The sequence below is a fragment of the Taudactylus pleione genome, unplaced genomic scaffold, assembly GCF_031769625.1.
Source record: "Taudactylus pleione unplaced genomic scaffold, aTauple2 ptg000580l, whole genome shotgun sequence".
Taxonomy (NCBI): Eukaryota; Metazoa; Chordata; class Amphibia; order Anura; family Myobatrachidae; genus Taudactylus; species Taudactylus pleione.
In genome coordinates, this window is record NW_028284982.1 from 1,031,555 (window position 1) to 1,058,934 (window position 27,380).

The 27,380-nt window shown below is 51.8% G+C and overlaps 1 protein-coding gene across 1 annotated transcript in view; it reads left to right on the top strand.

The window, feature by feature from the left end:
* LOC148481411 (peptidylaminoacyl-L/D-isomerase-like) overlaps positions 1-27,380 on the top strand; it is a 309,908-nt gene that overhangs the window by 17,654 nt on the left and 264,874 nt on the right. The window contains exon 2 of the mRNA XM_088453527.1: positions 24,745-25,953. Coding sequence (XP_088309653.1) covers positions 24,745-25,953 — 1,209 coding nt within the window. The remainder of the gene's footprint in view (positions 1-24,744; positions 25,954-27,380) is intronic.

Here is a 27,380-nt window from a genome sequence, read left to right on the forward strand (position 1 = left end):
TCTAATGCAGGACCTGGATGCAGCCCCTCCTGCCATCACTACTGACAGGATCCCTCTATCTAATGCAGGACCTGGATGCAGCCCCTCCTGCCATCACTAGTGACAGGTTCCCTCTATCTAATGCAGGACCTGGATGCAGCCCCTCCTGCCATCACTAGTGACAGAATCCCCCTATCTAATGCAGGACCTGAATGCAGCCCCTCCTGCCATCACTAGTGACAGGTTCCCTCTATCTAATGCAGGACCTGGATGCAGCCCCTCCTGCCATCACTAGTGACAGCATCCCTCTATCTAATGCAGGACCTGGAAGCAGCCCCTCCTGCCATCACTAGTGACAGGATCCCTCTATATAATGCAGGACCTGGATGCAGCCCCTCCTGCCATCACTAGTGACAGGATCCCCCTATCTAATGCAGGACCTGGATGCTGCCCCTCCTGCCATCACTAGTTACAGGATCTCTCTATCTAATGCAGGACCTGGATGCAGCCCCTCCTGCCATCACTAGTGACGGGATCCCCCTATCTAATGCAGGACCTGAATGCAGCCACTCCTGCCATCACTATTGACGGGATCCCTCTATCTAATGCAGGACATGGATGCAGCCCGTCCTGCCATCACTAGTGACGGAATCCCTCTATCTAATGCAGGACCTGGATGCAGCCCCTCCTGCCATCACTTGTGACGGGATCCCCCTATCTAATGCAGGACCTGAATGCAGCCCCTCCTGCCATCACTATTGACGGGATCCCTCTATCTAATGCAGGACATGGATGCAGCCCGTCCTGCCATCACTAGTGACGGGATCCCTCTATCTAATGCAGGACCTGGATGCAGCCCCTCCTGCCATCACTAGTGACGGGATCCCTCTATCTAATGCAGGACCTGGATGCAGCCCCTCCTGCGATCACTAGTGACGGGATCCCTCTATCTAATGCAGGACCTGGATGCAGCCCCTCCTGCCATCACTAGTGATAGGATCTCTCTATCTAATGCAGGACCTGGATGCAGCCCCTACTGCCATAACTAGTGACAGGATCCCTCTATCTAATGCAGGCCCTGGATGCAGCCCCTCCTGCCATCACTAGTGACATGAACCCTCTATCTAATGCAGGACCTGGATGCAGCCCCTCCTGCCATCACTAGTGACGGGATCCCTCTATCTAATGCAGAACCTGGATGCAGCCCCTCCTGCCATCACTAGTGACAGGATCCCCCTGTCTAATGCAGGCCCTGGATGCAGCCCCTCCTGCCATCACTAGTGACGGGATCCCTCTATCTAATGCAGGACCTGGATGCAGCCCGTCCTGCCTTCACTAGTGACAGGATCCACCTATCTAATGCAGGACCTGGATGCTGCCCCTTCTGCCATCACTAGTGACATGAACCCTCTATGTAATGCAGGACCTGGATGCAGCTCCTCCTGCCATCACTAGTGACAGGATCCCTCTATGTAATGCAGGACCTGGATGCAGCCCCTGCTGCCTTCACTAGTGATGGGATCCCTCTATCTAATGCAGGACCTGGATGCAGCCCCTCCTGCCATCACTAGTGACAGCATCCCTCTATCTAATGCAGGACCTGGATGCAGCCCCTCCTGCCATCACTAGTGATAGGATCCCTCTATCTAATGCAGGACCTGGATGCAGCCCCTCCTGCCACCACTAGTGACAGGATCCCTCTATATAATGCAGGACCTGGATGCAGCCCCTCCTGCCATCACTAGTGACAGGATCCCCCTATCTAATGCAGGACCTGGATGCTGCCCCTCCTGCCATCACTAGTGACAGGATCCCTCTATCTAATGCAGGACCTGGATGCAGCCCCTCCTGCCATCACTAATGACAGGATCCCTCTATCTAATGCAGGACCTGGATGCAGCCCCTCCTGCCATCACTAGTGATAGGATCCCTCTATCTAAAGCTAGACCTGGATGCAGCCCGTCCTGCCATCACTAGTGACAGGATCCACCTATCTAATGCAGGACCTGGATGCAGCCCATCCTGCCATCACTAGTGACATGAACCCTCTATGCAATGCAGGACCTGGATGCAGCCCCTCCTGCCATCACTATTGACAGGATCCCTCTATCTAATGCAGGACCTGGATGCAGCCCCTCCTGCCATCACTAGTGACAGGATCCCTCTATCTAATGCAGGACCTGGATGCAGCCCCTCCTGCCATCACTAGTGACGGGATCCATCTATCTAATGCAGGACCTGGATGCAGCCCCTCCTGCCATCACTAGTGATAGGATCTCTCTATCTAATGCAGGACCTGGATGGAGCCCCTCCTGCCATCACTAGTGACAGGATCCCCCTATCTAATGCAGGACCTGGATGCTGCCCCTCCTGCCATCACTAGTGACAGGATCCCTCTATCTAATGCAGGACCTGGATGCAGCCCCTCCTGCCATCACTAGTGACAGGATCCCTCTATCTAATGCAGGACCTGGATGCAGCCCCTCCTGCCATCACTAGTGACAGGATCCCTCTATCTAATGCAGGACCTGGATGCAGCCCCTCCTGCCATCACTAGTGATAGGATCCCTCTATCTAAAGCTAGACCTGGATGCAGCCCGTCCTGCCATCACTAGTGACAGAATCTCTCTATCTAATGCAGGACCTGGATGCAGCCCCTCCTGCCATCACTAGTGACAGGATCCCTCAATCTATAGCAGGACCTGGATGCAGCCCCTTCTGCCATCACTAGTGACAGGATCCCCCTAGGTAATGCAGGACCTGGATGCAGCCCCTCCTGCCATCACTAGTGACAGGATCCCCCTATCTAATGCAGGACCTGGATGCTGCCCCTCCTGTCATCACTAGTGACGGGAACCCTCTATCTAATGCAGGACCTAGATGAGACCCTCCTGCCATCACTAGTGACAGGATCCCTCTATCTAATGCAGGACCTGGATGCAGCCCCTCCTGCCATCACTACTGACGGGATCCCTCTATCTAATGCAGGACCTGGATGCAGCCCCTCCTGCCATCACTAGTGACAGGATCCCTCTATCTAATGCAGGACCTGGATGCTGCCCCTCCTGTCATCATTAGTGACAGGATCCCCCTATCTAATGCAGGACCTGGATGCAGCCCCTCCTGCCATCACTAGTGACGGGATCCCTCTATCTAATGCAGGACCTGGATGCAGCCCCTCCTGCCATCACTAGTGACAGGATCCCTCTATCTATTGCAGGACCTGGATGCAGTCCCTCCTGCCATCACTAGTGACAGGATCCCTCTATATAATGCAGGACCTGGATGCGTCCCCTCCTGCCATCACTAGTGACAGGATCCCTCTATATAATGCAGGACCTGGATGCAGCCCCTCCTGCCATCACTAGTGACAGAATCTCTCTATCTAATGCAGGACCTGGATGCAGCCCCTCCTGCCATCACTAGTGACAGGATCCCTCAATCTATAGCAGGACCTGGATGCAGCCCCTTCTGCCATCACTAGTGACAGGATCCCCCTAGGTAATGCAGGACCTGGATGCAGCCCCTCCTGCCATCACTAGTGACAGGATCCCCCTATCTAATGCAGGACCTGGATACAGCCCCTCCTGCCATCACTAGTGACAGGATCCCTCAATCTATAGCAGGACCTGGATGCAGCCCCTTCTGCCATCACTAGTGACAGGATCCCCCTAGGTAATGCAGGACCTGGATGCAGCCCCTCCTGCCATCACTAGTGACAGGATCCCCCTATCTAATGCAGGACCTGGATACAGCCCATCCTGCCATCACTACTGACAGGATCCCTCTATCTATTGCAGGACCTGGATACAGCCCCTCCTGCCATCACTAGTGACAGGATCCCCCTATTTATTGCAGGACCTGGATGCACCCCCTCCTGCCATCACTAGTGACAGGATCTCTCTATGTAATGCAGGACCTGGATGCAGCCCCTCCTGCCATCACTAGTGACAGGATCCCCTTATCTAATGCAGGACGTAGATGAAGCCTCACCTGCCATCACTAGTGACAGGATCCCACTATATAATGTAGGACCTGGATGCAGCCCCTCCTGCCATCACTAGTGATAGGATCTCTCTATCTAATGCAGGACCTGGATGCAGCCCCTCCTGCCATTACTAGTGACAGGATCCCTCTATCTATTGCAGGACCTGGATGCAGTCCCTCCTGCCATCACTAGTGACAGGATCCCCCTATCTAATGCAGGACCTGGATGCAGCCCCTCCTGCCATCACTAGTGACAGGATTTCTCTATCTAATGCAGGACCTGGATACAGCCCCTCCTGCCATCACTAGTGACAGGATCCCCCTATCTAATGCAGGACCTGGATGCAGTCCCTCCTGCCATCACTAGTGACAGGATCCCTCTATCTAATGCAGGACCTGGATGCAGCCCCTCCTGCCATCACAAGTGACAGGATCCCCCTATCTAATGCAGGACCTGGATGCAGCCCCTCCTACCATCACTAGTGACAGGATCTCTCTATCTAATGCAGGACTTGGATGCAGCTCCTCCTGCCATCACTAGTGACAGGATCTCTCTATCTATTGCAGGACCTGGATGCAGCCCCTCCTGCCATCACTAGTGACAGAATCCTCCTATCTAATGCAGGACCTGGATGCAGCCCCTCCTGCCATCACTAGTGACAGGATCCCCCTATCTATTGCAGGACCTGGATGCAGCCCCTCCTGCCATCACTAGTGACAGGATCCCCCTATCTAATGCAGGACCTGGATGCAACCCCTCCTGCCATCACTAGTGACAGGATCCTTCTATCTAATAGAGGACCTGGATGCAGCCCCTCCTGCCATCACTAGTGACAGGATCTCTCTATCTAATGCAGGATCTGGATGCTGCCCCTCCTGCCATCACTAGTGAAAGGATGCTTCTATCTAATGAAGGACCTGAATGCTGCCCCTCCTGCCATCACTAGTGACAGGATCCCTCTATCTAATGCAGGACCTGGATGCAGCCCATCCTGCCATCACTAGAGACGGGATCCCTCTATCTAATGCAGGACCTGGATGCAGCCCCTCCTGCCATCACTAGTGACAGGATCCCTCTATCTAATGCAGGACCTGGATGCAGCCGTCCTGCCATCACTAGTGACAGGATCCCCCTATCTAATGCAGGACCTGGATGCTGCCCTTCATGCCATCACTAGTGAGAGGATCTCTCTATCTAATGCAGGACCTGGATACAGCCCCTCCTGCCATCACTAGTGACAGGATCCCTCTATCTAATGCAGGACCTGGATGCAGCCCCTCCTGCCATCACTAGTGACAGGATCCCTCTATCTAATGCAGGACCTGGATGCAGCCCCTCCTGCCATCACTAGTGACAGGATCCCCTTATCTAATGCAGGACCTGGATGCAACCCCTCCTGCCATCACTAGTGACAGGATCCTTCTATCTAATAGAGGACCTGGATGCAGCCCCTCCTGCCATCACTAGTGACAGGATCTCTCTATCTAATGCAGGATCTGGATGCTGCCCCTCCTGCCATCACTAGTGAAAGGATGCTTCTATCTAATGAAGGACCTGAATGCTGCCCCTCCTGCCATCACTAGTGACAGGATCCCTCTATCTAATGCAGGACCTGGATGCAGTCCCTCCTGCCATCACTAGTGACAGGATCCCTCTATCTAATGCAGGACCTGGATGCTGCCCTTCATGCCATCACTAGTGACAGGATCCCCCTATCTAATGCAGGACATGGATACAGCCCCTCCTGCCATCACTAGTGACAGGATCCCCCTATCTATTGCAGGACGTGGATGCAGCCCCTCCTGCCATCACTAGTGACAGGATCTCTCTATCTAATGCAGGACCTGGATTCAGCCCCTCCTGCCATCACTAGTGACAGAATCCTTTTATCTAATGCAGGACCTGGATGCAGCCCCTCCTGCCATCACTAGTGACAGGATCCCTCTATCTAATGCAGGACCTGGATGCTCCCCTCCTGCCATCACTAGTGACAGGATCCCCTTATCTAATGCAGGACCTGGATGCAGACCCTCCTGCCATCACTATTGACAGGATCCCCCTATCTAATGCAGAACCTGGATGCAGCCCCTCCTGCCATCACTAGTTCACTAGTGACAGGATCCCCCTATCTATTGCAAGACCTGGATGCAGCCCCTCCTGCCATCACTAGTGACAGGATTCCCCTATCTATTGCAGTACCTGGATGCAGTCCCTCCTGCCATCACTAGTGACAGGATCCCCCTATCTAATGCAGGACCTGGATGCAGCCCCTCCTGCCATCACTAGTGACAGGATCCCCCTATCTAATGCAGGACCTGGATACAGTCCCTCCTGCCATCATTAGTGACAGGATCCCCCAATCTCATGCAGGACCTGGATACAGCCCCTCCTGCCATCAGTAGTGACAGGATCCCCCCATCTATTGCAGGACCTGGATGCAGCCCCTCCTCCCATTACTAGTGACAGGATCCCTCTATCTAATGCAGGATCGGAATACAGTCCCTCCTGCCATCACTAGTGACAGGATCCACCTATCTATTGCAGCACCTGGATGCAGCCCCTCCTGCATCACTAGTGACAGGAACCCTCTATGTAATGCAGGACCTGGATGCAGCTCCTCCTGCCATCACTAGTGACAGGATCCCTCTATGTAATGCAGGACCTGGATGCAGCCCCTGCTGCCATCACTAGTGATGGGATCCCTCTATCTAATGCAGGACCTGGATGCAGCCCCTCCTGCCATCACTAGTGACAGGATCCCTCTATCTAATGCAGGACCTGGATGCAGCCCCTCCTGCCATCACTAGTGATAGGATCCCTCTATCTATTGCAGGACCTGGATGCAGCCCCTCCTGCCATCACTAGTGACAGTATCCCTCTATCTAATGCAGGACCTGGATGCAGCCCCTCCTGCCATCACTAGTGACAGGATTCCCCTATCTAATGCAGGACCTGGATGCTGACCCTCCTGCCATCACTAGTGACATGATCCCTCTATCTAATGCAGGACCTGGATGCAGCCCCTCCTGCCATAACTAGTGACAAGATCCACCTATCTAATGCGACCTCGATGCAGCCCCTCCTGCCATCACTAGTGACAGGATCCACCTATCTATTGCAGGACCTGGATGCAGACCCTCCTGCCATCACTAGTGACAGGATCCCCTTATCTAATGCAGGACCTGGATGCAGCCCCTCCTGCCATCACTAGTGACGGAATTCCTCTCTCTAATGCAGGACCTGGATGCAGCCCTTCCTGAAATCACTAGTGACAGTATCCCTCTATCTAATGCAGGACCTGGATGCAGCCCCTCCTGCCATCACTAGTGACAGGATCCACCTATCTATTGCAGGACCTGGATGCAGCCCCTCCTGCCATCACTAGTGACAGGATCCCCCTGTCTAATGCAGGACTGGATGCAGACCCTCCTGCCATCACTAGTGACAGGATCCCCCTATCTAATGCAGGACCTGGATGCAGCCCCTCCTGCCATCACTAGTGACAGGATCTCTCTATCTAATGCAGGACCTGGATGCAGCCCCTCCTGCTATCACTAGTGATAGGATCTCTCTTTATAATGCAGGACCTGGATGCAGCCCCTCCTGCCATCACTAGTGACAGGATCCCCCTATCTAATGCATGACCTGGATGCAGCCCCTCCTGCCATCACTAGTGACAGGATCCCTCTATCTAATGCAGGACTTGGATGCAGCCCCTCCTACCATCACTAGTGACAGGATCCTTCTATCTAATGTAGGAACTGGATGCAGCCCCTCCTGCCATCACTAGTGACTGGATCTCTCTATCTAATGCAGGATCTGGATGCTGCTCCTCCTGCCATCACTAGTGAAAGGATGCTTCCATCTAATGCAGGACCTGGATGCTGCCCCAACTGCCATCACTAGTGACAGGATCTCTCTATCTAATGCAGGACCTGGATGCAGCCCCGCCTGTCATCACTAGTGACAGGATCCCTCTATCTAATGCAGGACCTGGATGCTCCCCTCCTGCCATCTCTAGTGACAGGATCCCCCTATCTAATGCAGGACCTGGATGCAGCCCTCCTGCCATCACTAGTGACAGGATCCCCCTATCTATTGCAGGACCTGGATGCAGCCCCTCCTGCCATCACTAGTGACAGGTTCCCTCTATCTAATGCAGGACCTGGATACAGACCTTCCTACCATCACTAGTGACAGAATCCCTCTATCTAATGCAGGACCTGGATACAGCCCCTCCTGCCATCACTAGTGACAGAATCCCTCTATCTAATGCAGGACCTGGATGCAGCACCTCCTGCCATCACTAGTGACAGGATCCCTCTATCTAATGCAGGACCTGGATGCTCCCCTCCTTCCATCACTAGTGACAGGACCTGGATGCAGGCCCTCCTGCCATCACTAGTGACAGGATCCCCCTATCCAATGCAGGACCTGGAAGCTGCCCCTCCTGCCATCACTAGTGACAGGATCCTTCTATATAATGCAGGACCTGGATGCTGCCCCTCCTGCCATCACTAATGACAGGATCCCCCTATCTAATGCAGGGCCTGGATGCTGCCCCTCCTGCCATCAGAAGTGACAGGATCCCCCTATCTATTGCAGGACCTGGATGCAGCCGCTCCTGCCATCACTAGTGACAGGATCCCCCTATCTAATGCAGGACCTGGATGCAGCCTCTCTTGCCATCACTAGTGACAGGATCCCTCTATCTAATGCAGGACCTGGATACAGCCCCTCCTGCCATCATTAGTGACAGAATTCCTCTATCTAATGCAGGACCTGGATGTAGCCCCCCCTGTCATCACTAGTGAGGGGATCCCTCTATCTAATGCAGGACCTGGATGCAGCCCCTCCTGCCATCACTAGTGACAGGATCCCTCTATCTAATGCAGGACCTGGATGCAGCCCTCCTGCCATCACTAGTGACAGGATCCCCCTATCTAATGCAGGACCTAGGATGCTGCCCTTCATGCCATCACTAGTGACAGGATCCCCCTATCTAATGCAGGACCTGGATACAGCCCCTCCTGCCATCACTAGTGACAGGATCCCCCTATCTATTGCAGGACCTGGATTCAGCCCTTCCTGCCATCACTAGTGACAGAATCCCTCCATCTAATGCAGGACCTGGATGCAGCCCCTCCTGCCATCATCACTAGTGACAGGATCCCTCTATCTAATGCAGGACCTGGATGCAGCCCCTCCTGCCATCATTACTAACAGGATCCCTCTATCTAATGCAGGACCTGGATGCAGCCCCTCCTGCCATCACTAGTGACAGGATCCCTCTATCTAATGCAGAACCTGGATGCAGCCCCTCCTGCCATCACTAGTGACAGGATCCCTCTATCTAATGCAGGACCTGGATGCAGCCCCTCCTGCCATCACTAGTGACAGGATCCCCCAATCTAATGCAGGACCTGGATGCAGCCCCTCCTGCCATCATTACTAACAGGATCCCTCTATCTAATGCAGGACCTGGATGCAGCCCCTCCTGCCATCACTAGTGACAGGATCCCTCTATCTAATGCAGAACCTGGATGCAGCCCCTCCTGCCATCACTAGTGACAGGATCCCTCTATCTAATGCAGGACCTGGATCCAGCCCCTCCTGCCATCACTAGTGACAGGATCTCTCTATCTAATGCAGGACCTGGATGCAGCCCGCCCTGCCTTCACTAGTGACAGGATCCCCCTATCTAATGCAGGACCTGGATGCAGCCCCTCCTGTCATCACTAGTAACAGGATCCCCCTATCTAATGCAGGACCTGGATGCAGCCCCTCCTGCCATCAGTAGTGACAGGATCCCCCTATCTAATGCAGGACCAGGATGCAGCCCCTCCTGCCATCACTAGTGACAGGATCCCCCTATCTAATGCCGGACCTGGATGCAGCCCCTCCTGCCATCATTACTAACAGGATCCCTCTATCTAATGCAGGACCTGGATGCAGCCCCTCCTGCCATCACTAGTGACAGGATCCCTCTATCTAATGCCGGACCTGGATGCAGCCCCTCCTACCATCATTATTAACAGGATCCCTCTATCTAATGCAGGACCTGGATGCAGTCCCTCCTGCCATCACTAGTGACAGGATCCCTCTATCTAATGCAGGACATGGATACAGCCCCTCCTGCCATCACTAGTGACAGGATCCCTCTATCTAATGCAGAACCTGGATGCAGCCCCTCCTGCCATCACTAGTGACAGGATCCCCCTATCTAATGCAGGACCTGGATGCAGCCCCTCCTGCCATCACTAGTGACAGGATCCCCCTATCTAATGCAGGACCTGGATACAGCCCATCCTGCCATCACTACTGACAGGATCCCTCTATCTATTGCAGGACCTGGATACAGCCCCTCCTGCCATCACTAGTGACAGGATCCCCCTATTTATTGCAGGACCTGGATGCACCCCCTCCTGCCATCACTAGTGACAGGATCTCTCTATGTAATGCAGGACCTGGATGCAGCCCCTCCTGCCATCACTAGTGACAGGATCCCCTTATCTAATGCAGGACGTAGATGAAGCCTCACCTGCCATCACTAGTGACAGGATCCCACTATATAATGTAGGACCTGGATGCAGCCCCTCCTGCCATCACTAGTGATAGGATCTCTCTATCTAATGCAGGACCTGGATGCAGCCCCTCCTGCCATTACTAGTGACAGGATCCCTCTATCTATTGCAGGACCTGGATGCAGTCCCTCCTGCCATCACTAGTGACAGGATCCCCCTATCTAATGCAGGACCTGGATGCAGCCCCTCCTGCCATCACTAGTGACAGGATTTCTCTATCTAATGCAGGACCTGGATACAGCCCCTCCTGCCATCACTAGTGACAGGATCCCCCTATCTAATGCAGGACCTGGATGCAGTCCCTCCTGCCATCACTAGTGACAGGATCCCTCTATCTAATGCAGGACCTGGATGCAGCCCCTCCTGCCATCACAAGTGACAGGATCCCCCTATCTAATGCAGGACCTGGATGCAGCCCCTCCTACCATCACTAGTGACAGGATCTCTCTATCTAATGCAGGACTTGGATGCAGCTCCTCCTGCCATCACTAGTGACAGGATCTCTCTATCTATTGCAGGACCTGGATGCAGCCCCTCCTGCCATCACTAGTGACAGGATCCTCCTATCTAATGCAGGACCTGGATGCAGCCCCTCCTGCCATCACTAGTGACAGGATCCCCCTATCTATTGCAGGACCTGGATGCAGCCCCTCCTGCCATCACTAGTGACAGGATCCCCCTATCTAATGCAGGACCTGGATGCAACCCCTCCTGCCATCACTAGTGACAGGATCCTTCTATCTAATAGAGGACCTGGATGCAGCCCCTCCTGCCATCACTAGTGACAGGATCTCTCTATCTAATGCAGGATCTGGATGCTGCCCCTCCTGCCATCACTAGTGAAAGGATGCTTCTATCTAATGAAGGACCTGAATGCTGCCCCTCCTGCCATCACTAGTGACAGGATCCCTCTATCTAATGCAGGACCTGGATGCAGCCCGTCCTGCCATCACTAGAGACGGGATCCCTCTATCTAATGCAGGACCTGGATGCAGCCCCTCCTGCCATCACTAGTGACAGGATCCCTCTATCTAATGCAGGACCTGGATGCAGCCGTCCTGCCATCACTAGTGACAGGATCCCCCTATCTAATGCAGGACCTGGATGCTGCCCTTCATGCCATCACTAGTGAGAGGATCTCTCTATCTAATGCAGGACCTGGATACAGCCCCTCCTGCCATCACTAGTGACAGGATCCCTCTATCTAATGCAGGACCTGGATGCAGCCCCTCCTGCCATCACTAGTGACAGGATCCCTCTATCTAATGCAGGACCTGGATGCAGCCCCTCCTGCCATCACTAGTGACAGGATCCCCTTATCTAATGCAGGACCTGGATGCAACCCCTCCTGCCATCACTAGTGACAGGATCCTTCTATCTAATAGAGGACCTGGATGCAGCCCCTCCTGCCATCACTAGTGACAGGATCTCTCTATCTAATGCAGGATCTGGATGCTGCCCCTCCTGCCATCACTAGTGAAAGGATGCTTCTATCTAATGAAGGACCTGAATGCTGCCCCTCCTGCCATCACTAGTGACAGGATCCCTCTATCTAATGCAGGACCTGGATGCAGTCCCTCCTGCCATCACTAGTGACAGGATCCCTCTATCTAATGCAGGACCTGGATGCTGCCCTTCATGCCATCACTAGTGACAGGATCCCCCTATCTAATGCAGGACATGGATACAGCCCCTCCTGCCATCACTAGTGACAGGATCCCCCTATCTATTGCAGGACGTGGATGCAGCCCCTCCTGCCATCACTAGTGACAGGATCTCTCTATCTAATGCAGGACCTGGATTCAGCCCCTCCTGCCATCACTAGTGACAGAATCCTTTTATCTAATGCAGGACCTGGATGCAGCCCCTCCTGCCATCACTAGTGACAGGATCCCTCTATCTAATGCAGGACCTGGATGCTCCCCTCCTGCCATCACTAGTGACAGGATCCCCTTATCTAATGCAGGACCTGGATGCAGACCCTCCTGCCATCACTATTGACAGGATCCCCCTATCTAATGCAGAACCTGGATGCAGCCCCTCCTGCCATCACTAGTTCACTAGTGACAGGATCCCCCTATCTATTGCAAGACCTGGATGCAGCCCCTCCTGCCATCACTAGTGACAGGATTCCCCTATCTATTGCAGTACCTGGATGCAGTCCCTCCTGCCATCACTAGTGACAGGATCCCCCTATCTAATGCAGGACCTGGATGCAGCCCCTCCTGCCATCACTAGTGACAGGATCCCCCTATCTAATGCAGGACCTGGATACAGTCCCTCCTGCCATCATTAGTGACAGGATCCCCCAATCTCATGCAGGACCTGGATACAGCCCCTCCTGCCATCAGTAGTGACAGGATCCCCCCATCTATTGCAGGACCTGGATGCAGCCCCTCCTCCCATTACTAGTGACAGGATCCCTCTATCTAATACAGGATCGGAATACAGTCCCTCCTGCCATCACTAGTGACAGGATCCACCTATCTATTGCAGCACCTGGATGCAGCCCCTCCTGCATCACTAGTGACAGGAACCCTCTATGTAATGCAGGACCTGGATGCAGCTCCTCCTGCCATCACTAGTGACAGGATCCCTCTATGTAATGCAGGACCTGGATGCAGCCCCTGCTGCCATCACTAGTGATGGGATCCCTCTATCTAATGCAGGACCTGGATGCAGCCCCTCCTGCCATCACTAGTGACAGGATCCCTCTATCTAATGCAGGACCTGGATGCAGCCCCTCCTGCCATCACTAGTGATAGGATCCCTCTATCTATTGCAGGACCTGGATGCAGCCCCTCCTGCCATCACTAGTGACAGTATCCCTCTATCTAATGCAGGACCTGGATGCAGCCCCTCCTGCCATCACTAGTGACAGGATTCCCCTATCTAATGCAGGACCTGGATGCTGACCCTCCTGCCATCACTAGTGACATGATCCCTCTATCTAATGCAGGACCTGGATGCAGCCCCTCCTGCCATAACTAGTGACAAGATCCACCTATCTAATGCGACCTCGATGCAGCCCCTCCTGCCATCACTAGTGACAGGATCCACCTATCTATTGCAGGACCTGGATGCAGACCCTCCTGCCATCACTAGTGACAGGATCCCCTTATCTAATGCAGGACCTGGATGCAGCCCCTCCTGCCATCACTAGTGACGGAATTCCTCTCTCTAATGCAGGACCTGGATGCAGCCCTTCCTGAAATCACTAGTGACAGTATCCCTCTATCTAATGCAGGACCTGGATGCAGCCCCTCCTGCCATCACTAGTGACAGGATCCACCTATCTATTGCAGGACCTGGATGCAGCCCCTCCTGCCATCACTAGTGACAGGATCCCCCTGTCTAATGCAGGACTGGATGCAGACCCTCCTGCCATCACTAGTGACAGGATCCCCTTATCTAATGCAGGACCTGGATGCAGCCCCTCCTGCCATCACTAGTGACAGGATCTCTCTATCTAATGCAGGACCTGGATGCAGCCCCTCCTGCTATCACTAGTGATAGGATCTCTCTATATAATGCAGGACCTGGATGCAGCCCCTCCTGCCATCACTAGTGACAGGATCCCCCTATCTAATGCATGACCTGGATGCAGCCCCTCCTGCCATCACTAGTGACAGGATCCCTCTATCTAATGCAGGACTTGGATGCAGCCCCTCCTACCATCACTAGTGACAGGATCCTTCTATCTAATGTAGGAACTGGATGCAGCCCCTCCTGCCATCACTAGTGACAGGATCCCTCTATCTAATGCAGGACTTGGATGCAGCCCCTCCTACCATCACTAGTGACAGGATCCTTCTATCTAATGCAGGATCTGGATGCTGCTCCTCCTGCCATCACTAGTGAAAGGATGCTTCCATCTAATGCAGGACCTGGATGCTGCCCCAACTGCCATCACTAGTGACAGGATCTCTCTATCTAATGCAGGACCTGGATGCAGCCCCGCCTGTCATCACTAGTGACAGGATCCCTCTATCTAATGCAGGACCTGGATGCTCCCCTTCTGCCATCTCTAGTGACAGGATCCCCCTATCTAATGCAGGACCTGGATGCAGCCCTCCTGCCATCACTAGTGACAGGATCCCCCTATCTATTGCAGGACCTGGATGCAGCCCCTTATGCCATCACTAGTGACAGGTTCCCTCTATCTAATGCAGGACCTGGATACAGACCTTCCTACCATCACTAGTGACAGAATCCCTCTATCTAATGCAGGACCTGGATGCTCCCCTCCTACCATCACTAGTGACAGGTTCCCTCTATCTAATGCAGGACCTGGATACAGACCTTCCTACCATCACTAGTGACAGAATCCCTCTATCTAATGCAGGACCTGGATACAGCCCCTCCTGCCATCACTAGTGACAGAATCCCTCTATCTAATGCAGGACCTGGATGCAGCACCTCCTGCCATCACTAGTGACAGGATCCCTCTATCTAATGCAGGACCTGGATGCTCCCCTCCTTCCATCACTAGTGACAGGACCTGGATGCAGGCCCTCCTGCCATCACTAGTGACAGGATCCCCCTATCCAATGCAGGACCTGGAAGCTGCCCCTCCTGCCATCACTAGTGACAGGATCCTTCTATATAATGCAGGACCTGGATGCTGCCCCTCCTGCCATCACTAATGACAGGATCCCCCTATCTAATGCAGGGCCTGGATGCTGCCCCTCCTGCCATCAGAAGTGACAGGATCCCCCTATCTATTGCAGGACCTGGATGCAGCCGCTCCTGCCATCACTAGTGACAGGATCCCCCTATCTAATGCAGGACCTGGATGCAGCCTCTCTTGCCATCACTAGTGACAGGATCCCTCTATCTAATGCAGGACCTGGATACAGCCCCTCCTGCCATCATTAGTGACAGAATTCCTCTATCTAATGCAGGACCTGGATGTAGCCCCCCTGTCATCACTAGTGAGGGGATCCCTCTATCTAATGCAGGACCTGGATGCAGCCCCTCCTGCCATCACTAGTGACAGGATCCCTCTATCTAATGCAGGACCTGGATGCAGCCCTCCTGCCATCACTAGTGACAGGATCCCCCTATCTAATGCAGGACCTAGGATGCTGCCCTTCATGCCATCACTAGTGACAGGATCCCCCTATCTAATGCAGGACCTGGATACAGCCCCTCCTGCCATCACTAGTGACAGGATCCCCCTATCTATTGCAGGACCTGGATTCAGCCCTTCCTGCCATCACTAGTGACAGAATCCCTCCATCTAATGCAGGACCTGGATGCAGCCCCTCCTGCCATCATCACTAGTGACAGGATCCCTCTATCTAATGCAGGACCTGGATGCAGCCCCTCCTGCCATCATTACTAACAGGATCCCTCTATCTAATGCAGGACCTGGATGCAGCCCCTCCTGCCATCACTAGTGACAGGATCCCTCTATCTAATGCAGAACCTGGATGCAGCCCCTCCTGCCATCACTAGTGACAGGATCCCTCTATCTAATGCAGGACCTGGATGCAGCCCCTCCTGCCATCACTAGTGACAGGATCCCCCAATCTAATGCAGGACCTGGATGCAGCCCCTCCTGCCATCATTACTAACAGGATCCCTCTATCTAATGCAGGACCTGGATGCAGCCCCTCCTGCCATCACTAGTGACAGGATCCCTCTATCTAATGCAGAACCTGGATGCAGCCCCTCCTGCCATCACTAGTGACAGGATCCCTCTATCTAATGCAGGACCTGGATCCAGCCCCTCCTGCCATCACTAGTGACAGGATCTCTCTATCTAATGCAGGACCTGGATGCAGCCCGCCCTGCCTTCACTAGTGACAGGATCCCCCTATCTAATGCAGGACCTGGATGCAGCCCCTCCTGTCATCACTAGTAACAGGATCCCCCTATCTAATGCAGGACCTGGATGCAGCCCCTCCTGCCATCAGTAGTGACAGGATCCCCCTATCTAATGCAGGACCAGGATGCAGCCCCTCCTGCCATCACTAGTGACAGGATCCCCCTATCTAATGCCGGACCTGGATGCAGCCCCTCCTGCCATCATTACTAACAGGATCCCTCTATCTAATGCAGGACCTGGATGCAGCCCCTCCTGCCATCACTAGTGACAGGATCCCTCTATCTAATGCCGGACCTGGATGCAGCCCCTCCTGCCATCATTACTAACAGGATCCCTCTATCTAATGCAGGACCTGGATGCAGCCCCTCCTGCCATCACTAGTGACAGGATCCCTCTATCTAATGCAGAACCTGGATGCAGCCCCTCCTGCCATCACTAGTGACAGGATCCCTCTATCTAATGCAGGACCTGGATGCAGCCCCTCCTGCCATCACTAGTGACAGGATCCCTCTATCTAATGCAGGACCTGGATGCTCCCCCTCCTGCCATCACTAGTGACAGGATCTCTCTAATGCAGGACCTGGATGTAGCCCCTCCTGCCATCACTAGTGACATGAACCCTCTATCTAATGCAGGACCTGGATGCAGCCCCTCCTGCCATCACTAGTGACAGGATCCCTCTATCTAATGCAGGACCTGGATGCAGTCCTTCCTGCCATCACTAGTGACAGGATCCCTCTATCTAATGCAGGAGCTGGATGCAGCCCCTCCTGCCATCACTAGTGACAGGATCCCTCTATCTAATGCAGGACCTGGATGCTCCCCCTCCTGCCATCACTAGTGACAGGATCTCTCTAATGCAGGACCTGGATGTAGCCCCTCCTGCCATCACTAGTGACATGAACCCTCTATCTAATGCAGGACCTGGATGCAGCCCCTCCTGCCATCACTAGTGACAGGATCCCTCTATCTAATGCAGGACCTGGATGCAGTCCTTCCTGCCATCACTAGTGACAGGATCCCTCTATCTAATGCAGGAGCTGGATGCAGTCCTTCCTCCCTGGGTTTTATTTCCCTCTCTTTCTCCTCCACTCTTCTTTACCTCTCCTCTCTCTCTTCACCTCCTCTTTCTCTCTCTCTTATTCTCTCTCTCACTTGGGTCTATTCATGATGTTAATTAACAGGGTCTGAACGGACCCCGATAATTAACATCCTAACTCACCTCGAACCCCGAAGCAATTCATCATTGCTCCGCTGTGAATATGGCTGATCCAAAAATACAAGCTGTCCCAGCGTGCGGCTTCATTTTTTTTGCGGAGCAGTGACACTAGTGCGCATGCGTGACCTGAAGGTAAGCAGGAGATATCTGTGATACTAGTGTATGGGGATAGCGGGACATTACGGGAGAGGAAGGTAAGCAGGAGATATCTGTGATAGTAGTGTATGGGGACAGTGGGCCATTCCGGGAGAGAAAGGTAAGGAGGAGATATCTGTGATACTAGTGTTTGGGGACAGAGGGCCATTCCGGAAGAGGAAGGTAAGCAGGAGATACCTGTGATACTAGTGTATGGGGACAGCGGGCCATTCCCCGATAGAAAGGTAAGCAGGAGATATCTGTGATACTAGTGTATGGGGACAGCGGCCATTCCGGGAGAGGAAGGTAAGCAGGAGATATCTGTGATACTAGTGTATGGGGACAGATGGCCATTCCGGGAGAGAAAGGTAAGTAGGAGATATCTGTGATACTAGTGTATGGGGACAGCGGGCCATTCCGGGAGAGGAAGGTAAGCAGGAGATATCTGTGATACTAGTGTATGAGGACAGCGGAACATTACGGGAGAGAAAGGTAAGCAGGAGGTATCTGTGACACTAGTGTATGAGGATAGTGGGCCATTCCGTGAGAGAAAGGTAAGCAGGAGATATCTGTGATACTAGTGTATGGGGACAGCGGCCCATTCCGGGAGAGGAAGGTAAGCAGAAGATATCTGTGATACTAGTGTATGGGGACAGCGGGCCATTCCGGGAGAGGAAGGTAAGCAGGAGATATCTGTGATACTAGTGTATGAGGACAGCGGCCATTCTGGGAGAGGAAGGTAAGCAGGAGATATCTGTGATACTAGTGTATGGGGACAGCGGCCATTCCGGGAGAGAAAGGTAAGCAGGAGATATCTGTGATACTAGTGTATGGGGACAGCGGGCCATTCCGGGAGAGGAAGGTAAGCAGGAGATATCTGTGATACTAGTGTATGGGGACAGATGGCCATTCCGGGAGAGAAAGTTAAGTAGGAGATATCTGTGATACTAGTGTATGGGGACACCAGCCATTACGGGAGAGGAAGGTAAGCAGGAGATATCTGTGATACTAGTGTATGGGGACAGCGGGACATTACGGAAGAGGAAGGTAAGTAGGAGATATCTGTGATACTACTGTATGGGGACAGCGGCCATTCCGGGAGAGAAAGGTAAGCAGGAGATATCTGTGATACTAGTGTATGAGGACAGCGGAACATTACGGGAGAGAAAAGTAAGCAGGAGGTATCTGTGATACTAGTGTATGGGGACAGCGGGCCATTCCCCGAGAGAAAGGTAAGCAGGAGATATCTGTGATACTAGTGTATGGGGACAGCGGCCATTCCGGGAGAGGAAGGTAAGCAGGAGATATCTGTGATACTAGTGTATGGGGACAGATGGCCATTCTGGGAGAGAAAGGTAAGTAGGAGATATCTGTGATACTAGTGTATGGGGACAGATGGCCATTCCGTGAGAGAAAGGTAAGCAGGAGATATCTGTGATACTAGTGTATGGAGACAACGGGCCATTCCGGGAGAGGAAGGTAAGCAGGAGATATCTGTGATACTAGTGTATGGGGACAGCGGGCCATTCCGGGAGAGGAAGGTAAGCAGGAGATATCTGTGATACTAGTGTATGAGGACAGCGGCCATTCCGGGAGAGGAAGGTAAGTAGGAGATATCTGTGATACTAGTGTATGGGGACAGCGGCCATTCCGGGAGAGAAAGGTAAGCAGGAGATATCTGTGATACTAGTGTATGGGGACAGCGGGCCATTCCGGGAGAGAAAGGTAAGCAGGAGATATCTGTGATACTAGTGTATGGGGACAGCGGGCCATTCCGGGAGAGGAAGGTAAGCAGGAGATATCTGTGATACTAGTGTATGGGGACAGATGGCCATTCCGGGAGAGAAAGGTAAGTAGGAGATATCTGTGATACTAGTGTATGGGGATAGCGGGTCATTCCGGGAGAGGAAGGTAAGCAGGAGATATCTGTGATACTAGTGTATGAGGACAGCGGGCCATTTCGGGAGAGAAAGGTAAGCAGGAGATATCTATGATACTAGTGTATGGGGACAGCAGGCCATTCCGGGAGAGAAAGGTAAGCAGGGGAAATCTGTGATACTAGTGTATGGGGACAGCGGCCATTCCGGGAGAGAAAGGTAAGCATCTGTGATACTAGTGTATGGGGACAGCGGGACATTACGGAAGAGGAAGGTAAATAGGAGATATCTGTGATACTACTGTATGGGGACAGCGGCCATTCCGGGAGAGAAAGGTAAGCAGGAGATATCTGTGATACTAGTGTATGGGGACAGCGGGACATCACGGAAGAGGTAGGTAAGCAGAAGATATCTGTGATACTACTGTATGGGGACAGCGGAACATTCCGGGAGAGGAAGGTAAGCAGGAGTTATCTGTGATACTAGTGTATGGAGACAGGGGCCATTCCAGGAGAGATTGTAAGCAGGAGATATCTGTGATACTAGTGTATGAGGACAGCGGCCATTCCAGGAGAGATTGTAAGCAGGAGATATCTGTGATACTAGTGTATGGGGACAGCCGGCCATTCCTGGAGAGATTGTAAGCAGGAGATATCTGTGATACTAGTGTATGGGGACAGCGGGCCATTCCGGGAGAGGAAGGTAAGCAGGAGATATCTGTGATACTAGTGTATGGGGACAGCGGCCATTCCGGGAGAGGAAGGTAAGCAGGAGATATCTGTGATACTAGTGTATGGGGACAGCGGCCATTCCGGGAGAGATTGTTAGCAGGAGATATCTGTGATACTAGTGTATGGGGACAGCGGCCATTCCTGGAGAGATTGTAAGCAGGAGATATCCGTGATACTAGTGTATGAGGACAGCGGCCATTCCAGGAGAGATTGTAAGCAGGAGATATCTGTGATACTAGTGTATGGGGACAGCGGGCCATTACTGGAGAGATTGTAAGCAGGAGATATCTGTGATACTAGTGTATGGGGACAGCGGGCCATTCCGGGAGAGGAAGGTAAGCAGGAGATATCTGTGATACTAGTGTATGAGGACTGCCGCCATTCCGGGAGAGATTGTAAGCAGGAGATATCTGTGATACTAGTGTATGGGGACAGCGGCCATTCCAGGAGAGAAAGGTAAGCAGGAGATATCTGTGATACTAGTGTATGGGGACAGCGGCCATTCCGGGAGAGATTGTAAGCAGGAGATATCTGTGATACTAGTGTATGAGGACAGCCGCCATTCCGGGAGAGATTGTAAGCAGGAGATATCTGTGATACTAGTGTATGGGGACAGCCGCCATTCCGGGAGAGATTGTAAGCAGGAGATATCTGTGATACTAGTGTATGAGGACAGCGGAACATTACGGGAGAGAAAGGTAAGCAGGAGGTATCTGTGACACTAGTGTATGAGGATAGTGGGCCATTCCGTGAGAGAAAGGTAAGCAGGAGATATCTGTGATACTAGTGTATGGGGACAGCGGCCCATTCCGGGAGAGGAAGGTAAGCAGAAGATATCTGTGATACTAGTGTATGGGGACAGCGGGCCATTCCGGGAGAGGAAGGTAAGCAGGAGATATCTGTGATACTAGTGTATGAGGACAGCGGCCATTCTGGGAGAGGAAGGTAAGCAGGAGATATCTGTGATACTAGTGTATGGGGACAGCGGCCATTCCGGGAGAGAAAGGTAAGCAGGAGATATCTGTGATACTAGTGTATGGGGACAGCGGGCCATTCCGGGAGAGGAAGGTAAGCAGGAGATATCTGTGATACTAGTGTATGGGGACAGATGGCCATTCCGGGAGAGAAAGTTAAGTAGGAGATATCTGTGATACTAGTGTATGGGGACACCAGCCATTACGGGAGAGGAAGGTAAGCAGGAGATATCTGTGATACTAGTGTATGGGGACAGCGGGACATTACGGAAGAGGAAGGTAAGTAGGAGATATCTGTGATACTACTGTATGGGGACAGCGGCCATTCCGGGAGAGAAAGGTAAGCAGGAGATATCTGTGATACTAGTGTATGAGGACAGCGGAACATTACGGGAGAGAAAAGTAAGCAGGAGGTATCTGTGATACTAGTGTATGGGGACAGCGGGCCATTCCCCGAGAGAAAGGTAAGCAGGAGATATCTGTGATACTAGTGTATGGGGACAGCGGCCATTCCGGGAGAGGAAGGTAAGCAGGAGATATCTGTGATACTAGTGTATGGGGACAGATGGCCATTCTGGGAGAGAAAGGTAAGTAGGAGATATCTGTGATACTAGTGTATGGGGACAGATGGCCATTCCGTGAGAGAAAGGTAAGCAGGAGATATCTGTGATACTAGTGTATGGAGACAACGGGCCATTCCGGGAGAGGAAGGTAAGCAGGAGATATCTGTGATACTAGTGTATGGGGACAGCGGGCCATTCCGGGAGAGGAAGGTAAGCAGGAGATATCTGTGATACTAGTGTATGAGGACAGCGGCCATTCCGGGAGAGGAAGGTAAGTAGGAGATATCTGTGATACTAGTGTATGGGGACAGCGGCCATTCCGGGAGAGAAAGGTAAGCAGGAGATATCTGTGATACTAGTGTATGGGGACAGCGGGCCATTCCGGGAGAGAAAGGTAAGCAGGAGATATCTGTGATACTAGTGTATGGGGACAGCGGGCCATTCCGGGAGAGGAAGGTAAGCAGGAGATATCTGTGATACTAGTGTATGGGGACAGATGGCCATTCCGGGAGAGAAAGGTAAGTAGGAGATATCTGTGATACTAGTGTATGGGGATAGCGGGTCATTCCGGGAGAGGAAGGTAAGCAGGAGATATCTGTGATACTAGTGTATGAGGACAGCGGGCCATTTCGGGAGAGAAAGGTAAGCAGGAGATATCTATGATACTAGTGTATGGGGACAGCAGGCCATTCCGGGAGAGAAAGGTAAGCAGGGGAAATCTGTGATACTAGTGTATGGGGACAGCGGCCATTCCGGGAGAGAAAGGTAAGCATCTGTGATACTAGTGTATGGGGACAGCGGGACATTACGGAAGAGGAAGGTAAATAGGAGATATCTGTGATACTACTGTATGGGGACAGCGGCCATTCCGGGAGAGAAAGGTAAGCAGGAGATATCTGTGATACTAGTGTATGGGGACAGCGGGACATCACGGAAGAGGTAGGTAAGCAGAAGATATCTGTGATACTACTGTATGGGGACAGCGGAACATTCCGGGAGAGGAAGGTAAGCAGGAGTTATCTGTGATACTAGTGTATGGAGACAGGGGCCATTCCAGGAGAGATTGTAAGCAGGAGATATCTGTGATACTAGTGTATGAGGACAGCGGCCATTCCAGGAGAGATTGTAAGCAGGAGATATCTGTGATACTAGTGTATGGGGACAGCCGGCCATTCCTGGAGAGATTGTAAGCAGGAGATATCTGTGATACTAGTGTATGGGGACAGCGGGCCATTCCGGGAGAGGAAGGTAAGCAGGAGATATCTGTGATACTAGTGTATGGGGACAGCGGCCATTCCGGGAGAGGAAGGTAAGCAGGAGATATCTGTGATACTAGTGTATGGGGACAGCGGCCATTCCGGGAGAGATTGTTAGCAGGAGATATCTGTGATACTAGTGTATGGGGACAGCGGCCATTCCTGGAGAGATTGTAAGCAGGAGATATCCGTGATACTAGTGTATGAGGACAGCGGCCATTCCAGGAGAGATTGTAAGCAGGAGATATCTGTGATACTAGTGTATGGGGACAGCGGGCCATTACTGGAGAGATTGTAAGCAGGAGATATCTGTGATACTAGTGTATGGGGACAGCGGGCCATTCCGGGAGAGGAAGGTAAGCAGGAGATATCTGTGATACTAGTGTATGAGGACTGCCGCCATTCCGGGAGAGATTGTAAGCAGGAGATATCTGTGATACTAGTGTATGGGGACAGCGGCCATTCCAGGAGAGAAAGGTAAGCAGGAGATATCTGTGATACTAGTGTATGGGGACAGCGGCCATTCCGGGAGAGATTGTAAGCAGGAGATATCTGTGATACTAGTGTATGAGGACAGCCGCCATTCCGGGAGAGATTGTAAGCAGGAGATATCTGTGATACTAGTGTATGGGGACAGCCGCCATTCCGGGAGAGATTGTAAGCAGGAGATATCTGTGATACTAGTGTATGGGGACAGCGGCCATTCCGGGAGAGAAAGGTAAGCAGGAGTTATCTGTGACACTAGTGTATGGGGACAGTGGCCATTCCGGGAGAGAAAGGTAAGCAGGAGATATCTGTGATACTAGTGTATGGGGACAGCGGGCCATTCCGGGAGAGAAAGGTAAGTAGGAGATATCTGTGATACTAGTGTATGGGGACAGCGGCTATTCCTGTTATCTGTGATATTTTTACCTGCTTTTGTAGAAACTGAGTGATGATGAATAGACCCCTGTGTTTCTGTCCCTCTCTTTCCTCCTCTCTCTCTCTCTGGCACTCCCCACTCTTTTTGCTCTCCCTATATGTGGCCCCTGCCCCCTGTGTGACTTATCTTTTTTCTATACTGTTATACATGTCTGGCTGTGGATAATACTCTTGTTGTTATATGGTGATTATCAGGAGTGTCTGTGATGTCAGCATGAGGTGGGGCTTGATGAGTAAGTGTAGAAATATCACAAGTGTGACAGGACTGTAGATTTGTGTTTTGCAGGAGGTCTCTGGAAGTGACATCACTGACACAGGTGGGAGTAGTTCACACTGTTGTTACATGCCAATTTGATGACATTATTTTGAGGGATCAGTTCATACTGTCGTTACATGCCAAGTTGATGACACCATTTTGAGGGATCAGTTCATACTGTCGTTACATGCCAAGTTGATGACATCATTTTGAGGGATCAGTTCATACTGTCATTACATGCCAATTTGATTACATCATTTTTATCGCTCTTCAGCTTTAAATATATAGATGTATACGTGTCAGCTCTGAGACATTGGATCTCCAGAATGGAGAATAAATGGGTCGATGGTAAGAAGGGGATGACTATGAAATCCATTAATGCTGATGATAGACCATCACTCACTTCTGTCTCTGATTTCACTCTCTAGATTCCTCCACGTCGTTTTTTGGGAAGAAATTTGTCACAAGTTTCTTGGAAGTCTCTCCATGGGAAACGCACACCTCCCAGTTCCAGCTTGTTCTTCATGGCTTTGGTTGCTGTAGCCTGGTCAATGTGACTCTGCCTGGTACCAGCTTCTCCCAGAACTTCACTCTTCAGCAGGGACAAACAGTGAACCTCACTCTGCCCAGCAGTGCCATGTTATCCGGCAGTTCTGTTTCCAGTGCTGGAGTTGTCCTCATCTCCTCCAATAAAAGTATTTGTGTAATCTCTCAGGTATGGACCACTAATGGTTATGAGTCATCTTACGTGTACCCTATTGATCTTCTAGATCTGCAGTACTACATTATCACGCCCATCTCTGCCATGCCTGGCAATGCACAATTTGCTATATTGAGCCTGGATACAGCAACCTCTGTCACGGTGACTTTGAAGGGTGGCCCTGTGATGTTTCAAGGATCGTCTTTGTCATCTGGAAGCAAAGTGACTTTCAAACTCTCACCCTACCAAGGTGCCCAGTTTCAGATAGATGGCAGCGACCTCTCTGGATCTTTTGTACAGGCAGACAAAACTGTTGCAGTTCTAAGTGGACACCAAGATCTTCAACGTTATTTGCAGTACTACTATGGCTACGTGTATGAGCAGCTGCTACCCATAACCAGTTGGGGGAAATCCTTCCTTGTGCCTACACCCTCTGTCCCATTACGAAAAAAAGATAGCATCTATGTAGTGGCTTCTCAGGACACTAAAGTGAATGTTTATAACACGTCCATCACAGTGGCCACCAAGAGTCTTGTCAAGGGAGACATTTTCCTACAGTTGATAGATACATCTGGTCTCTGGATAGATTGTGACCAGGAGGTAATGGTCATGTTTGTGTGTTCTGGAAGTGCAAGCTACTCGGACACATCCCTAAAACCCTTCATGTCCATTGTGATACCAATCACTTTGTTCCAGACATCCCATGTGGTACATGCTCCCTCTACTTTTACAACCACACTGCTGGTGGTATCTAATTCAGGCGAGATGTCAGGTCTGGTAGTGGATGGAATTTCATTCCCATCTAATGTTACCTGGGATGACAATGCATTAAAAACATGGACATATTCCTGGGTAGAGGTCACAGTCTCCACAGGATCTCACTACATCAAGCAGTTGTCGGAACGATACGTCTGGGCTATGTCATACAGCTTTAGCAGTAAGTCTTTAGCTACTGTATATTCTCCCAGCCATTGTAGAAACACTGGCATATTGTAGAACTTCAGATACAGACCAACAGGTGCATTGTAGAAATGTAGACTTATTCTAGAACCTCAGATATGGGCCAACAACTTAATTGTAGAAACATAGATGTACTGTAGAAGAGCAGGTCCATTCCAGAAAGACTGATGTCCTGTAACACAGCAGAGACAGACCAGCAGGTCCATTGTAGAAATGTAAAAGGTGTGCGAGGCAGTGCCTGCTGCCGTGCAGGTGTACTTCTGTTCCTTACCTTGCGTCGCACCCTCTCACCTTCAGGCCAGGTTGAACAGCCGGTCCTGGAACTCCCAAACTGTACACGGACACGATGACCTAGGAGGAAGGAGATGATGTGAGTACCATCCTTCCTAACATCGACCGACACGTCCTACCGGACCGAGGGATAGAATCGGGTTTTGAGTGAATATTATCACTGGCACTTTCGGTCTCAGATCCCGAGTTTTCACCTATAGGTACTCGCGCACCAGGTGAAGACTCGCTCTTGCACCAGGATGCAAGGTCCACTGTCTGTCTCTACCTATCCCCTTTCTTTCTGGGCAAACAGTGAGAGACAGTACACACAGATATATCTCACCGTGTCCACTCTTGCTCTTCGTCCGGTCACTCGCCTACAGGTCCCTGTAAGGAGATACACACAACAGCCGTGCAGGGCCTAAACCTGTGTCACGCAACTACACATACTACGACAACATCGCCCTCAACCTACAGTGTGTGTAGTGCAACATGTATAACAATAACTAAACTTCTGCCCTGCACGGAACAATCACAGACAGTAAATATACAAGAGCAAAACACGGTGCTGTTCCTATAAATGTCTGCTACCTGCCTATCCAGAGCTGGCCAGCTCCTCTTCTTAGTGACTGGGGAAACACTTAGCTTATTGATGGGAGCCGGACAGCTCTCCAGTGAGGGTGAGAGTCACTCAACTGCTCCCACCTCTAATCAATTACACGGGGGCTGCCTTTCTATACCAGTGGTACACTCTTAATGGGCTCAGGGCCCTGGGCCTAATGCCCAGGGTCTTACCAGCGGCTCAGGCATTTAAGCCTGCCTAATACAGGGCCTAGGAAGGACTTGGGCCTAATGCCCATCGTCTGTTACGATTTTCTCACACAGGAGGGATCGCAGGACTGCTGATCAGTGCTAGGTATGAGGAGGAGTGACAGTCCTTGCACAACTAGGGCTAGCTGGAGAGTGGCTGTGGGAGGATAGCACTACACAGAACAATATGGTCGTAGATATGTCAGGGACTGAGGAGCAACTGAGTAGTCAGGCAATGAGTGGCACGGCCATACTAATTGCTGCAGAGCAGGAGTGACCTGGACTGATATGTAACAGGATAACAGACAAGCCTGGACAAGACAA